At 44.5% G+C, this 16,775-nt stretch overlaps 1 protein-coding gene across 3 annotated transcripts in view; it reads left to right on the top strand.

Moving 5' to 3' along the window:
- Positions 1–16,775, top strand: part of LOC147104295 (uncharacterized) — an 89,308-nt gene that overhangs the window by 56,361 nt on the left and 16,172 nt on the right. For all 3 annotated transcript variants that reach the window (XM_085961487.1, XM_085961488.1, XM_085961489.1), the window contains exons 5-7: positions 3,887–4,039; positions 9,880–10,017; positions 10,637–10,729. In XM_085961487.1, the coding sequence (XP_085817613.1) occupies positions 3,887–4,039; positions 9,880–10,017; positions 10,637–10,729 (384 nt within the window). The remainder of the gene's footprint in view (positions 1–3,886; positions 4,040–9,879; positions 10,018–10,636; positions 10,730–16,775) is intronic.

Genomic DNA, 16,775 nt, shown 5'->3' on the forward strand with positions numbered 1-16,775 from the left:
AATCAGACAAAATTGGATACTGAGCCAAAGAAGCTGATGTTAGGAGCGGTGACCAAAAGCTCGGTCAAAGAGGTGGCTTTTAAGGAGGCTCTTAAAGGAGGAGATGGAGGCAGAGAGATGGAGGGCTTTAGCGAGGTATTTCCCAAGATTGGCCTAAACAGCTGAAGGCACAGCTGTCCGTGGTGGGCGAAGGGAGGGTGATGCACAAGAGGCCAGAGCTGGAGGAATTGAGAGTTTCTGGCAGGGTTGTAGGGCTGGAGGAGATTACAGAAATGGGCAGGATTTAAATATGAGGGTGAGAAATTTAAATTTGAGGCATTGGGTGAGCAGGAGCCAGTGTAGGTCAGTGAGATTGGGGTAATGGATGAGCGGGACTTGGTGTGGGATAGGAGACAACCATCAGAGTTTTGGATGGGCTGCAGTTTACAGTGCCAAGACTAGTCAGGATAGCATTGAAATAGTCGAGTCAGGAGGTTGACAAATACATGGATGAACGTTACAACAGCAGATGTTTCAATTATTTATTGAATATTTTACCATAGCATGCATCACTGTGTTCATTTGCTTTTTGAATCTTCTAGCTCTAATATTTCTGAGTTTAAATTCAGACCAAAACAATTGGCTCTCTAAAGATGAATTCCCAAAATAACCCAGTAAAACCTGGAAACTATAAGATTGGCATACTGCAATTCTGCCAGGATGCACAAGGCCACTTTCCTGTTTTAGTAAGTGCATGGACAGTTATACAGCTGACATCATGAAGAAAAAAACCATGTGTGAGACACTGTCCCATTTAGCTAACAATACTAGAGATCTGGAAGGCACTGGACTCCATTTTGCTGTCAGTGTGATGAATCCCAGCGTCAAACTGTTAGCAAAAGAAACAGACCAAAAGAAAATTGTAAGAATAACTTAAAATTAATGCTGGTGAACAAAGCAGTAAAAAAAAAATCAATGTTCTTAACTGTCACAAAGAAAGACTAAAATATTTTTCTTTAATTACTCAAGTAAGTACATTTTAAAGTGATTCATCAAAAAACCATCCACTAATTGGATGTAGTCAATGATTCAACAGGATTTGTGCTGGAGGTGGGAATTTCCAGCGAATTAAATTAATAGTTCACACCTCTTGTTTAATTTGATCTCTGTCTTTTATTTCAACATAAAACATGTAGGATCATTCATTATAGTCTTGGTCAATAGCAAAATCTAAAATCTTGTATTCATACTTTGCAAAACGATAACATTTGGATGCTCCAGAAGTGAGAATATTAATTCATCTTTATTTTGCACTGCTGCTGATCTATGGCACAGAGTAATTCTGCTGTTTAACAGATTGTTTTACTTTCTTGATTATCATCATGAAAAATCTAATCTCCATGTCATTGCTCTACACCACACGAGAACAATTCTAGTATGAGTCATTTATTTATTACATAGGGTATTCAATTTTGCTGGGAAGTTAGTCTGGTGTGGGGCCACATTTTCTAATCCAACTACAATGATTACAACATATAGAAAACACTTTCATTTTGTGTTTGCTAAAAATGACATTAGGAAAAACTACACATTTAGATATTTGATCATCAATTTTGCACCTCCGACATCAGATAATGATTGCTTTTGCATCGCCGACATCACGCAGCTATTGTTCTTCATTACCAGTGGCCGTCCCACTCGCACCGAAAGCTGATTCCCACAGGCTGCAGATAAACTTATGACAAAATGAGAGGAGAAAAGTGTCTTGAATAAACTGTAGAAAATTGGTCAAATAATTGCAGATGTACAGTATAAAGGTTTTGTTTTGAGTTTGTATGTGCACAAGTGGTTTTGCTTGAATTCACATACATATCCTTAATTTTTTCAATTATTGTTTAATTTCTTGAATGAGAAAGGCCACATAATTCCTGAGCACAGAAAATATTAATGAGTTATTTAACTGTTTTTCATCAGTAAAACGAGACTGACCGCTATTAAATGGTGCAGTCAGGTGAATGCTGTCTTTATTTTCTTTGTCCAATTTTCTGCCCTCCATTCCTTAAGATACTCATTCCTGCTTGGAGTTTCAGAGAGACACCAGCAGCCCAAGTGGGCATTCTTCATGTATGAGCCTAGATGATGAGTGTCAGCAGTGGAATTTTTTGACTGCAAAACTTGGTGTAGCCTTTATTTTTACGTTTTATTTTTAAAATGGGAAAACTAATTAGCATCTTAATATTGGCATTTGTACAGAATGAACATATCTACCTAATTTAACTGCTGTTGTCAAACACATATAGTAAAAGAAATCTAGAAACATCAAAGTAAGTACTAAGATAAATCTCTTAATTTCACTAATTTGGTGTAACCTAGTAAAAAATCTTTTGTACTAAGATAAATCTCTTAATTTCACTAATTTGGTGTAACCTAGTAAAAAAATCTTTTTGTTCTGCAGTAGAATGCAGAAGTAAATTTGAGGGTATATGGGTCTAAAAAAAATTCTAATATGCATGCTATGTCTAAAAACAATAGAGCTTTGGAATTCAGAAAGGAGTCACATAAAACCGATATCTGGTAGTTATACCTGTTTATTCACCCCCTTTAGATAGATAACCACGATCACTGATGCATTTTTTTTTTAAAGCACACTAACCAACAAATTTATAGTATACTACTTTTTAATGGCTTGTACTAGTTTTTCTTTCATTCTTCTTTTTATCTTGTGTATCTCTTTTTCACTGGGGGAGATGTTTGCTTTCATTCCCCTGAATGTGTTTGCATTGTCTTACAACTGAGTCTCCAAACAAAGAATGTTTTCTGTGTCAAAACCATTTCAATTTCTAAACCTAAGTACTGTTAACTTCATATTTGCAATGTCGTGATTTTCTCATGTGGAATTTTTTTTTTTTTAAGTACTACTTGACTAATGGCTGTGCATATGTGGAATAAAATGAATGTGAAAGCAAACATAATATTAAAATGGTCATTGACAATACAGGAAACTTTCTGGTATCCGGCACGGACGGGACCGACGTGGTGCCGGTTCATCAACAATTCCGGATAACCGAACGCTATAGTAAAAGATACGGAGCTCAGAGCTCCGTATAAAGCAACAAACCCTAGCTTCAAAACAATCGGCACAAGTTGCAAGCGTCTCTGTAGCTTAGCAACAGCTTCAGCTACACCCTTGCACAGCAACAAATGGAGTAAAAAAAGTAACTAAAAGTAAAAAAAGTTACCTGAACCGACTCCTGAATTTTGCCGGTGGATAGAGCGTTCCGGTTATTTAGGGGCCGGTTAATCGAAAGTTTCCTGTAATAAAATCTCATCTTTAAAATCATGCAAATTACACACTAATTACCTCAATCTGGCTGGTGGATTATAATGGGCATCTTCATGTCACATTTTATTATTAGGTGTTTCAGTTTTGCAGCTATTACATTAACACACTAGAAATTTAAGGAGATCTCCTGATGGGAGTTCTCATATACTTCTGATACATATTAGCTAAAAACTTGTGTTTAAAAATTACTAAGACTTCAGGGGTTATTTTAACCCCACTCACTTAACAGAAACTTGGGTGGGCAGTTAAAATCGCCCTGGCTCTTGCCTGTCCAAAAATCGTCATAATTGCAACATCTGCAATAGTAACCTCTCTTAAGCAGGCAGCAAGGACACGTGCCCGGAGCCAACGAGATCCTTCTTTACGAATGCATGTTGCGGCCCGATGACATCATTGAGACCCGACTGTAATTTTAACTCGGGCCTGAGTGGGGAATCCAACTGGAGGTAAAATCAGGGAAATCCCCCAAGTAGATAATCAAAAAAAAATGCAACTCAATGTCTTGGTCTTATTTAGAACAATAACATTCAAAATATCCATTGTTTTATATTTTCTTTTTAAAAGGACAGCAGTCTGACCAATGGCATCACGGTTGCTGCAGAAGAGACTATGGGTTCTACATCAGCAGTGGGACATCAGACTCTGGTACTTATGGACCCAGATGGGGAAAATGGAGAGCTCGTGTACAATGATGCTACAAACCTAATTACAGATCCGGTAAAATTCTTCAGTTGGATTGTTGAAGCTGGTGTTCTAATGTCTCAATGAGTAGATGAGCCATACAACCCAGGAAGGTTCCAGGTTTGGTCTCCAGTTTGCTGTGTACGCTGGTCTCAGCTGATATGAAAGCATTAGCGTTGCCAAGCCTTTTGGTTTTCCCAGGAGTTTCCTAGAATGGGACATGGATCTTCCAGGCGTTGCTACAAGCAGCTCAGGACATCTTCACGCTTTAAATGTCCTGCTGCAACAGCGCCACCCCACACTCCATGGCATCAGCCCCCCACCTCCACAGAACAGCCTCTGGCTTGGTGACATCACCAACCGCTCCCCGCCCACCCACCCCACCACCGGAAACTGCCGCAGAGAGCTGGGACCGGCTGGTGTGCTGGAAACATTTGGGAGGGTGGGGGGGAAGAGGGGGAGTCAGGGGATGGGGAGAGGGTGAGACTTCCAATTCAGTGGCTGCCATCTTTATACGGAATACTCCGCATGGTAGAATAAGTCCTTTAGAGGAGACTTTATAGCGTGAGTCAGCCAGAGCCAGAAAAGCTAGTTCAGTAAATGTGGGGAACAAAAAGACTTGCCATCTGCTCTAAAAGCAGATGGTTAGCAAATATGCATGAACAATATTATGTTTAAAATACGGCTGTATTTGTCTCCTTCCCTTGAGAGTCACTAAAACCTGCGTTAGCAGTGCTGACCTTTTGTAAGTCAGCTTTCCAGTGTGCTGCCCTCAGAATTGCCCTGCTTTTGATTTAGGCAGCTAAGTTGCAATAAATATCATTACGGTGATGCTTATAATTTTGAACATTGTAGAGTGGTGGTTACTTATTAATTATTTCTTGCCAGAGCAATAACTGCACTCCCTTTGAAATTATGGAAATGTCTGTAAATTCTAGGTGGGAAAGGATTGAGGGAAATTGCCTTGCTTCTGCCATCCATAACTTTAAGAAATGTGTTTGGATCCTTCTGTATTTGAAGTAATGGCTCTGAGCACTTTTCTGGAACAATTCCACCACTAAGAGAGGGATAATCAGTCACCTTCTGATGGAAGGCTTTGACATTCACTCACTGGCTGATTTAAAACCACAATGAGTCAGCATGGACATTATCTGAGGCAGATAATATTTCATTGCGCTGTGAGAGCAGAACTGGATTAAATGGAGTCTGATATTGCAGCAGTCTAGACTGCGGCTGCATTTCCCTGTAGGTTATGGCTATTTTAATGCGTAGACTGAGATGATGTATTGCTATTACGCTTTGCCCGAATGCGCCAGTCCTACAGAACAGTCCAAACACCCTCTGCTTTTAAAGCAACCCTAGCACCACTGTCAACATTCAGATAAAATGCAATCATTTTTAAGTAACCATGAGAAATATAATGGATTATTTCCCAATAGTAAATTGGACAGCTGTACAAGTTTGTAATCCTGAATTAATTTTTATTATTTTTATTTTCTTTATAGTTCTCCTCTTACCCCCCCCCCCCCCCCCGGCACCTTCCCCATTTTTTCCACCCTTTATTTTTGGTCACCCTGTGTCAGACACTATTTACCAAGAAGGTGGGCATACATCACCCACCCCAATCCCTCATACTGTGGGGAAGCGATTAGCCTCCATTTCATACCTCACCCTACAGCACGGCTGAAATCAGGAACTCACAGTGCGATTTTTCATAGATGCACATCTGCATCCTACTACTAGCAGACCACCGAGCCTATGGCCTCAATGTTAAACCCCCCCGATGGGTAGGAGAGGGTTGGGGGTTAAATTTTTAAACTGGGATAGCGTCCCCAACCTGGCGGCGGGTAGCGTCCATGCAAGTGTCCTGCTTGGAGAGGCGGGACCATTTATTAACATATTTAAATCAGGCTCCCACAGTGCAATTGGGAGCCTGATTTAAATTTAACAGTTGCTGGCCGGGATTCCCAAGGATTGGGAAACCTGGCAGCAAAGGGAGGCGGGAGCTGGCGGCTCAAGAAGGTAAGTGCCTTTTTCAGCACTCCTTGTGGGCTCCCCCCGGAAGCCTTCGGCCACCCCTCTGCTGATCGTGGTCTCTCTCCCACCCTCCCCCACCACAATCGGCGACCTCCCCCTGCCCCCCTACCCCACACCCCAAGCCACAATCTCTCGCTCCCTCCTTCCCGATTGTTGCTCTTCCTCCCCCCGCCCGCCCCCCTCTACCTTCAACCGAGCCCCGATCTCTCGCTCCCTCCCTCTCAAGGGTCCCCGGTTGCGGCCTCCTACCACTGGTTTTCATGGCTGTTGGGTGGGAAACGGAAGAAAAGAATTATAATGAGATCCTGCTGTTAAATTCGGCAGGACCTCAGTGTCCCCGGCCTTGCTGGGTTTTCACCGCGCTCCCTCCCCACTTCCCTGTAAATATCGGGCCTATATGTCTGAATTCCAATAGTCACCAGAACAGAATGGCATCCAGATAAAATTCTTGCAGTGCTGATATGTGTACATTTCTGCTTCTTTTGGTTTGATACAACTGTGAGCCATAGTATTGATGTTTTGTTTCATAAGGAAAGTGATTAAATGCTCATTGCTGTTTCCCCACCTGAGGAGACTTGGTTATGATCAATAGTACCACTTTTTCAGGCCAAGACATATTGGCCCAGAATTTGCTGGAGCGGGGCATCTCGCAGTCAGCGGCGTGAGTTGGATTTTTTCCTCGCCCTTCAGCTCCAATTAATTTTGTGCTGTAAATTGCTGGAAGCACGAATTGGCATGGCAAGGTCAACGAGGACTTTGGTGAACAACGGGACCAATAGTTTATCCTTAATCAATGAAATTTAAGGATTTGAATGGTTAGCAAAGCTCTGAAGGGGTAGCTTGGACATTTGATTATATAAACAAAGTTTATTTAAAATATCACTGAATTATATGCAGGAAGCTATGTGGTCCCAAGTTGTTTTTCCTGTGGGACATGACACATAAACAGAGTTTTGATTGTTTTTTAATACATGAAATTCAGGAACCAAAGGCCGCTGAAGTCTACACGAGAAAGCTATGGCCCGTAATTTCCGATAGGAGGCTTCCTCCTTGCAGATGCCCCCTATTGGAAAAAAATCTACGCTCTTACCTGAGGGCTCCCGAGGTCCGGACACTTCCGATGCTGGGCCTCTCCACAGTCAAAATGCACAGGGTCCACATATCCCAGGGGCGCAGGCGGTTCGCAAGCATCCCTGGGATCACGTGGGCCAGGCCAGCCAATAGGAGAAGGGAAGCCCCCTTCATACTTTTGACAGATAGACCTGTCAAAAGTATGAATGGGGATCACCCCAAAGACACATCAAAACATTAAATAAATTTTTAAAAAACCATCACGTTTTTAAAATGAGTTAAAATTACATAAAATTAAATTTGTTTAAAATATTTAATTTATTCAAAAAAAAATTATAGTTTTTTACAGGGCTAAAAATAAACTTAACTTTTTTTAAAGTATTTTTATTTAAATTATAAATGAGTGGAAATTTAAAAAAAAACTTTTTTTCAACTCTTATGCTGGTAAAAGCAGGCCTTGCACCTGCTTTTACCAGGCGTAAGATTTTTCTGATGTCCCTACGGGTGTGTACACAGCACGTACACACTCATGGGCATCGGATAATACGGGCCTATATATTTAATAGCAATTCACAATAAATCAACTTTGATGATCTTCCTCTCTGCTCGTCAGAAACATTTCTTGCTTTGCCAGCCAGTTACTAGCCCACATATTCTCAATTAGCAACTTTCACATCCAGTAAAGCACTTTCCTATCTCTGCTTTTTTTTAAATTTATTTCAGTTCTATCAATTAGTTGTATTCCCTAATGTATTTGTTTTTCGCCGTGAAGGATTTACTTCCTTTTTTAATTTGCCCAATTTAACTTGCATACTGGTTGCGTACTTTTATGTGACATGTGCAGAACAATTATCATTAATTACTAACTGCTTTCAAAGTGGAAGGCCATTGGAAACATAAATTACCCTATTGTGGTTGTTGGAGGTCAATCATCACAGCCCCAGTACATTGCTGCAGGAGTTCCTCAGGGTAGTGTCCTAGGCCCAACCATCTTCAGCTGCTTCATCGATGACCTTCCCTCCATCATAAGGTCAGAAGTGGGGATGTTCGCTGATGATTGCACAGTGTTCAGTTCCATTCGCAACTCCTCAGATAATGAAGCAGTCTATCCCTGCATGCAGCAAGGCCTGGACCACATTCAGGCTTGGGCGGATAAGTGGCAAGTAACATTCGTGCCACACTAGTGCCAGGCAATGGCTCTCTCCAACAAGAGAGTGTCTAACCACCGCCCCTTGACATTCAACGGCATTACCATTGCCAAATCCCCCAACATCAACATCCTGTGGGGGGGTCACCATTGACCAGAAACTTAACTGGACCAGCCACATAAATACTGTGGCTACAAGAGCAAGATCAGAGGCTTTGTATTCTGCGGCGAGTGTCCCACCTCCTGACTCCCCAAATCTTTCCACCATCTACAAGGCACAAGTCAGGAGTGTGATGGAATACTCTCCACTTGCCTGGATGAGTGCAGCTCCAACAACACTCAAGAAGCTCGACACCATCCAGGACAAAGCAGCCTGCTTGACTGGCATCCCATCCACCACCTTAAACATTCACTCCCTCCACCACCAGCGCACCGTGGCTGCAGTGTGTACCATCTACAAGATGCACTGCAGCAACTCGCCAAGGCTTCTTCGACAGCAACTCCCAAACCCACAACCTCTACCACCTTGAAGGACAAGGGCAGCAGGCGCACGGGAACACCACCACCTCCAAGTTCCTCTCCAAGTCACACACCATCCTGACTTGGAAATATATTGCCATTCCTTCATCTTCGCTAGGTCAAAATCCTGGAACTCCCTCCCTGACAGCACTATGGGTGTACCTTCAACATGCGGACTGCAGCGGTTCAAGAAGGCAGCTCACCACCACCTTCTCGAGGGCAATTAGGAATGGGCAATAAATGTTGGCCTTGCCAGCGAAGCCCACATCCCAGAAATGAATAAAAAAAATTAACAGGGTTCTTACGCCATGAAATAGCAGCCCATCTTCCTGCGACAGGTTTAATTTGTTTTTACAGCACAAATGCAACAATTTACCTTGAAACTCACTGGAAGGTTTGCGGCGAGCTCTGTTTTTTGTGAGGCTAACGGCGGAGCGGCTCAAATCGTTCTGAAATTTGTGGTGGTTCTCGACTCACACCATAGCTCTTCCTCGTCACAAATTGCTGTTTTTTTTTACGCATTAATAATGGCGTGCGCCGTGAACTTGCTGTTATTTTTGCAGCAAATTCTGCGAACTGCCTGTCACTAAAATACCTGTGTCTGCAGCTCTGTTTTATAAATGTTTAAGTGAGACCAAACCTAATAGCCCCTTAAATGATAATCATTATTTTACTTTTTAAATGTTTGTATATCTGGTCATGATTATATAATCTGATAGTATATTTGTCAGTAAATGAATGATCTTGGAACTATAGCTCCATTTTTTGCATCCTTCACAATCAAAGGGATATCAGCATTTTGTATCCGCTACCCTGAAGGCAGTCCTCCCTGAATCAGTCTGTAGTACAGAGATTACAACTTTTTATCTTGAATATACTAACCTGGGAGTGTGGGAGCGACGGGAGCAAGTATTCTCTTATTTGCACACTGTCTCCTGCTGTTTGCTAGCTAATTGGTGTTCCACCAAAATCTGTACTGGAGCGGTCCTTTCAGATTTTGGTAAAGTCGCAAAATCCAAAATCACAACTTTCTTCCAGCCCTTCATATTATGTGCTTTTTACAAATTGGACATAAGTATATATTTCTACCTGAATCTTTCAGAGTGATGAAACTTTGGATCAGAATCTGTTACTAGAAAAACAACTACTAGAACTACACCAGCAGAATCAGCAGCTTCGGGTCGAGAAAGCAGAAACTGAGCACAGGCTACAAATGGAAATTCAACAGCTAAAGGACCAGGTGTGTAACAGAACCATCAGTGAGTGCGAACCTATTTCTAGTATGACATGTCTTAGAATTTTTGGCAATGCTCACAGACATGGACAAATCTTACTGACTTTATTTAACTGTCATGGGAGATGCAGATCTGGGACAGTTTCTGTAAATACCTGCAAAAGTTCTTTTCTTTATGACACATTTTGGAAATCAGGAACAGAAAATGCTGGCAATGCATAACAAATTAGTCAGCAGTACTGCAGGCATTATGCAGACTGAACAGAAGGGACACAAAGGAGGTGAACTGAGGGTGCCCAGAAGTTTTATAAATTTTGCAAGCTTCAAAACTGCAAGACTTCATCTCATGTTATAAGCCATTTATTTTTAAAAACGGTCAAAAACATCAAATTGGCAGTGCTGATGAATGACAAAAATAAAAAGGTATTCTTCTGTTTGTTTTTGTGATTGCACCCTGTATTTTTCTTTTCTCCGTTCTTTCTAGTCTAGCTTCAGTAGCAATGCCAATAAGTTAATAGTTAAACAAAATGGATCAGGGTGCCTTGAGTTAGTTTCCAATTCACTCCATACATGCAAAAAAAATTGTTGTAACTTGCTGAAAAACTGTTCATGTAAATTGTTTTAGATTGCAGGTCTTATGGAGGTCAATTGGCAAATGGCAGAAGAACTAAAGCAGTATAAATGTTCCGAAGGTATTGAGAACAAAATAAATCAAATGGTGATTATGCAATATTTAATCTTTTTTGTTTTTGTATTTTCTATGTTTATAAATACTATGGCCCGGAATTTGCGATGAGAATAATGGTGAGACTATCGGACCAATAATGGACAGCAACTTCTGGAGTACGCACATGCACAGTTAAACACGGAAATCCAGAAGTTGCTGTCAGAGATACCCTGTTCCTCCACAGGGTGCGCTGTTGTAGTCCGCACCGATAGACTCGACATTGAAATTAATGCAATGACGTGAACTTGCTGTACTTGCCTACAAGTTCCACACTAAAAGCGGCTAAAAAACTTAGGGCTGGTGCATTCAGGAGTAAGTGAGTTTTTAACGATGTGATAATTACTGCTGAACAACCTCTCCGGCCTTGAAAAATTAATTTTACGAGTGTGGAGCCCAATTCTCTCAAGAAAATTAGCATTGAGATTTTTAAAAAATATTTATTTTCTTAACTTTTTCTGTCTGTCACTTTTATCTCTTTTAATCCCATATGTATTTCCCAATCTTTATTTTGCTTTCTGTACATCATTTAATTCTAATTTATATTTTCTGCTTTATACTTCCTGATTTGGACTCTGCGTGTCTCAGTGAGGATTCTTAAATCTGATTGGTTGAAGAGCCTCGCTGTTGCTGCTTTGCTCACAGATCCCCTGTAGTGGGTGCCGCGCTGGAAAAGATGCCAGTTTAGAGGAAATTTTCACTGACAAGCCCGCAAAAAGTCTGTGGGCAGTTGTCTGAGCAGTGAGCGCCGTTCCTTCACAGCTGAGAGCAAAAACCTAATGATCTAATATCTAATAATGTTATCACCTAAAGTTTCACTTCTACTGCTGCTGCTGGTCTCAGACCAATATCTGTGGAATGTAATCTGCAGTTGGCACACCAGTGTTTTATTACCCAATCTGGGTCACACTCAGGTCAGCCAAAGGATTTTCTGTACATGTGCCCCAGATGGCTAATTTTTAATGTTAGATGTTGGCCCGTATTTTGCATTAAGAATAATGGCGAGGCTATCCGCGCTCACTGTTATTGAGGAGCAAATCAGACAGCAACTTCTGGCGTCCACACATGCGCGGTTAAACGCGGAAATCAGGAAGTTGCTGCCCGATTTGCCCTGCTCCTGCACAAGCTGCGCTACACCGGTACCTCGCCGAGAGACTGCATTCAAATACATGAAGGGTCTGAAGTTGCAGTACTTATCCACTAAACACACCAGAAAAAGTTCGCGTTTGTCCATTTAAGTGTCAGTGATTTTTAACATCATGATAAATCTTAATCATTGGCACTGAAAATGTACTTTTAAAACTGTGCTTACTGAAAATTACTTTGCATCAATGCAAAAGTAGCAATATAACTGCAAGCTTAGGAATTAGCGGGTACTGTAGCATAGTGGTTATGTTACTGGACTAGTAATCCAGAGGCCTAGACTCATGATCCGGAGACGTGAGTTCATAATCCCACTAGGGCAGCTGGGGAATTTAAATTCAGCTTATTAAATAAATCTGGAATATAAAGCTAGTATCAGTAATGATGACCATGAAACTATCGGATTGTCGTAAAAACCCATTTGGTTCACTAATGCCCTTTAGGGAAGGAAATCTGCCGTCCTTACTGTAGTGTATGTACCTTTAAGGGGAGAACTACTTTTTACAGCTCCTGTATACTGTAGTACCGGCAGTGACCACACCTGTATATAAACCCTGAGTAGGGATCTGTACGTTTAGTTTTAGAGTAACCCTCATCCAGTAAATACCTGTTGATTGTTCCTGCAGTCTCGTGTCTAGTTATTGAAGGACACACAACATCAAAAATACACGGATCTAACAGTGGCGACGAGGCAGATTCAAACCTACCTGCAACTCTGCATTACCTCCCAGGGATTCACTCCTGGAGAACAGTGGAAGAAAGTTGAGGCCAGAAGCACGGGCGTCGACCACGAGCAACCGCCCAGTCATCCAGCAGAGATTGAGCATCGCAGGGGAGGCTGTTGAGAGCTGGGCTTGGTTCTCCAGTCACGGTGGTCCAGCGAAACGGGCTGGCAACCGGTACGGCGCAGACCCTTCCCGGACAGCGGCGGCTAGAGCCGACCGATGGCACAGAAAAGGCCGAGCAGCGTCGACGGGAGAGGGTAGAGCGCACAGGGCGCAGCCGGTGTTCAGGACCGAGCGGCGTCGACGGGAGAAGAGAGAGGGTAGAGCGCACAGGGCGCAGCCGGTGTTCAGGACCGAACGGCGTCGACGGGAGAAGAGAGAGAGGCGCAGCCGGTGTTCAAGGGACGAGCAGCGTCAGCGGGGAAGAAAGGGAAACGCGCAGAGCGCAGCCGGTGTTCAAGGGCCGAGCAGCCGCAGCGGAGAAGAAGGGAGAGCGCAGGAAATGCCATTTTGAGCCGCAGCGGAGAAGAAGGGAGAGCGCGGGAAAACACCATTTTGAGCCGCAGCAGAGAAGAAGGGAGAGCGCGGGAAAACGCCATTTTGAGCCGCAGCGGAAAAGAAGGGAAGCGCGGGTAAACGCCATTTTGAGCCAGCCTAACCACACCCAGGGATGCCGAAGAGTGGCAGTATCACAGCGTTCGACAATGAAGTCGAAGATTGGATGACATATGTCGAACGCATAGAAGTGTACTGCAAGGCGAATGAAGTGCCAGATGAGAGGAAAGCACTGGTATTGTTGAATTCCATGGGTGCAAAAATGTATGGCTTACTGCGAAACCTAGTAACCCCAGAGAAGCCAGTGGACAAGGATTTTGGAAACATAGGCCTAGAAATTGGGTTGGTAGCGCCGGCGCTGAGCGCCTAAGGAGACCTAGGAATTGGGGCGAAGCGCTATGTTGGGGCGGACGCTATGAAGATAGCGCCAACTCGGATATTGACTATACATTTAGCGCCTGCGCTAAGTGTTTGCGCGCGCCTCATGACGTCAGTTCAGTGTGCAACGCCTTTTAGGAGCGCCTGAGCGCATATTGGGTGGCGCCCGGAGCCTTAGCGCCCAGCGCTATTAGTGACAGTTCGATGGAGGGCTAGCAGGCCCTTCTCGGAGTAGGGGGGCGCTATTTAAAGGGGACAGCTCTACTGCAGAATCTTCTGCCACTTGGCCTGCTCATTGCGCTCGCTGCTAGAGAGAGTTGGCGAGCTAATGTGGAGCGGAGTTCTGGGATTTGAGCTTTACAGTACTTGGTACCTTCAACCCTGTCCAAAGCACTTGCACCACTATACCTAAAAGCCTTTTGACCAACTGGCATCGGAATGGGAGCTTGTTTGGAGGGCGACAGACCTCATCTGCACTCTGTGCAGCAGTCATGACGACCTGCCTTGCCCTGCGGGGAGACGGTGGCCGAACTTGCCTATCCCCCCTGCGTTGCTCCATGCCGCTTGGTCCGGCAACTGGTTCATCCTCAGAGCCACCCCCCCTCCCCTCCAGGGGACTACTATCCCCAGTCTGCAGATGTCTCCACTCCCTGGATTCTGCAACGGCTGGTCCGGATTCCTCCTGGTCCTCGCCTCCGGTGGCACTGGCACTGGCAGCTTCAGCGCGTTGAGCCCGAGTTGGTGCTGCTTCATCTGAAAGTGGGAGGTGGAAGAGTGGCTTTAGCAAAAGGGCAGGTTTGCTGAAAGGCATGCCAGATTGCGGCAAGGCTCTGACATGGCTGCACACTGAGGATGCATGCTGGCGGGGGGACCAAGTGGAAGGCAACAGGTGGAAAAGGTGAGCGTCTTACCCTCGCTGTCGGTAATGGGGTCGGCAGATGCAGTGGTCACTGGACCAGACAGACGCCCTCCAAGTATCTGGTGCACTCTCTCCTCCAGATCCGTGAGAGTGACCACTTGTGCAGGTCCGCCACCGGTTCGACGCTGCTCCTTTCTAATCTGTGCCATCTTGGACTGCAGGGGAAAGAAGGGGAGGTTCTGTTACATGAGGCCTTGAGACCTCATCGCATGCCCCCCATGGTGCAAGAGCCCTTACATGAGGCCTTGAGACCTCATCGCATGCCCCCCATGGTGCAAGAGCCCTTACATGAGGCCTTGAGACATCTGTCCATGTGTGTGGCCAGAAAGGGCCATGGGTGCATACTGACAGATGGCCATTGGCGCATCATTGCAGCAGGGTGCCCGAAGTCAGCTGCAGATGGAGGGAAGCACAAGTTTGGTAAACCATCACTCACCCTAACGATCCGTTTGAGGTCGTTGAATTTCTTCCTGCACTGAACAGGGGTCCTGGTCGCCATGCTGCTGGAATTCACCCTCACAGCAACCTCCCTCCAAGATTGTCGATAAGCCTTCTGATTTGGCCTCTTGCCATTATCCGGATACAGGACCTCTCGACGGTGTTCAACTGCAGCCACCAAGTGGTCCAGAGCCTCAGTGCTGAAGCGCTCTGCTCTCTGCCTAACCTTCTCCATAATGCACAAGTTTCTAACGCCAGACAAGGGCGAGCGCCGAATCTGAGGCCTTCAGGGCGTTGGGTGTTTAAGCTCAGTCTGACTGACCTGCCCCTTTAAAAGCCGGCCGGCGCCTGTAGGTCTCGTGCTTTCCCGTAATTGAGTTCACCTGTGCTGCGCCCGTCCGCGTCGATATTGAGTAGCGCCTGACCTTTTGCGCCTTAAGAGCACCGTGCAACGGCTGATTTAGCGCCTCAATCCCCTTTGGGGGCGATGCAACCCAATATCGCGCCAGTCGGCGATAAGTTTCGTCTGGCTATAAACTTTGCGCATCGCCAGTTCTAATGCCTCAAGCGGGGCTATACCCAATTTCTAGGCCATAGTGTCAACCCTACAGAACCACTTAAACCCCACACCGCTGCTGATAGCAGAAAGATTTAAGTTTCACAAAAGGAACCAGCATAAAGATGAAAGTAATGCTGAGTATTTAACGGAACTGCGTAAGCTATCGAAACACTGCCAGTTTGGAGCGGGACTGGCAGATACCTTAAAGGACAAGTTTATGTGTGGGCTTCAAAGTGAAGGAACCCAGAAACGGCTTTTATCTGAAAAGGACCTTACGCTGGAAAAGGCTTTCAGCATGGCAGCATCGCACGAAGCAGCCGCACGGGGCGCTGCAGAGATACAACGGAGACCGCAAGAATATGGCACAAATGAAATGTCATACGGAACAGTGAAGTGTTATCGCTGCGGCAGAACAACACACGACCATATTGATTGCTGGTTTAAGGACAAAGTGTGCAGACAGTGTGGAAAAGTAGGACACATAGCAAGAGTCTGCAGGTCGGGAAAGAAAACCAGCAGCAAGAAATCTCCACAGCAGAAGTACAAGAAGGTACATAAGGTGACGGAGAGTAGTTCAGACGAACAGAAAAGTGATACAGACTCCGGAAGCAAGGAACTGGGTTGTCTGAAACTACATAAGGTGATCCAAACGGAGGATCATCAAACTATCTGGGTCACGCTCAAGATAGCTGGAGTCCAATTGAAAATGGAATTGGACACAGGATCAGCCCTAACAGTCATAAACCGAAGGGACTACAAGCGGCTATTCTCACATATACCCTTGAGAGATACAGAGATTGTCTTGAAGACATACACGGGGCAAAAAGTCTACCCCAAAGGAAAAATAAGGGTGAACGTTGTATATAACAGTAAGGAAACACCAAAAATGGACCTATATGTATTGCCAGATGGAGGACCACCACTACTAGGACGTGAATGGATCCAGAAGATACAGCTAGATTGGCATTCCATACAAGCACTGACTGTGGATGCCAAAAAGGATGACGACGCCACACCTGGACGACTGTCAAAAATGCTAACTGACGCACAAGAAGTGTTCCAGGAGGGACTTGGAACACTAAAAGGCATAACAACGACGATCAAAATAGAGGAAAATGCAAGCCCAGCCGTCGAAGCAGAGCTGGAAGGTTTGGAATGTTCAGGAGTACTGTCCAAAGTGGACTGGAGTGAGTGGGCCACACCCATCGTTCCTGTAATGAAGAGGCCGTTGAGTAATACACCTGGGGAACCAAAGAAAGTTCGCATCTGTGGGGACTTTAAGGTGACAGTGAACCCAGTCCTTCACACGGTACAATATCCGCT

The sequence above is a fragment of the Somniosus microcephalus genome, chromosome 19 (genome assembly GCF_052327205.1).
Source record: "Somniosus microcephalus isolate GS21.2 chromosome 19, FLI_Smic_1.0, whole genome shotgun sequence".
Taxonomy (NCBI): domain Eukaryota; kingdom Metazoa; phylum Chordata; class Chondrichthyes; order Squaliformes; family Somniosidae; genus Somniosus; species Somniosus microcephalus.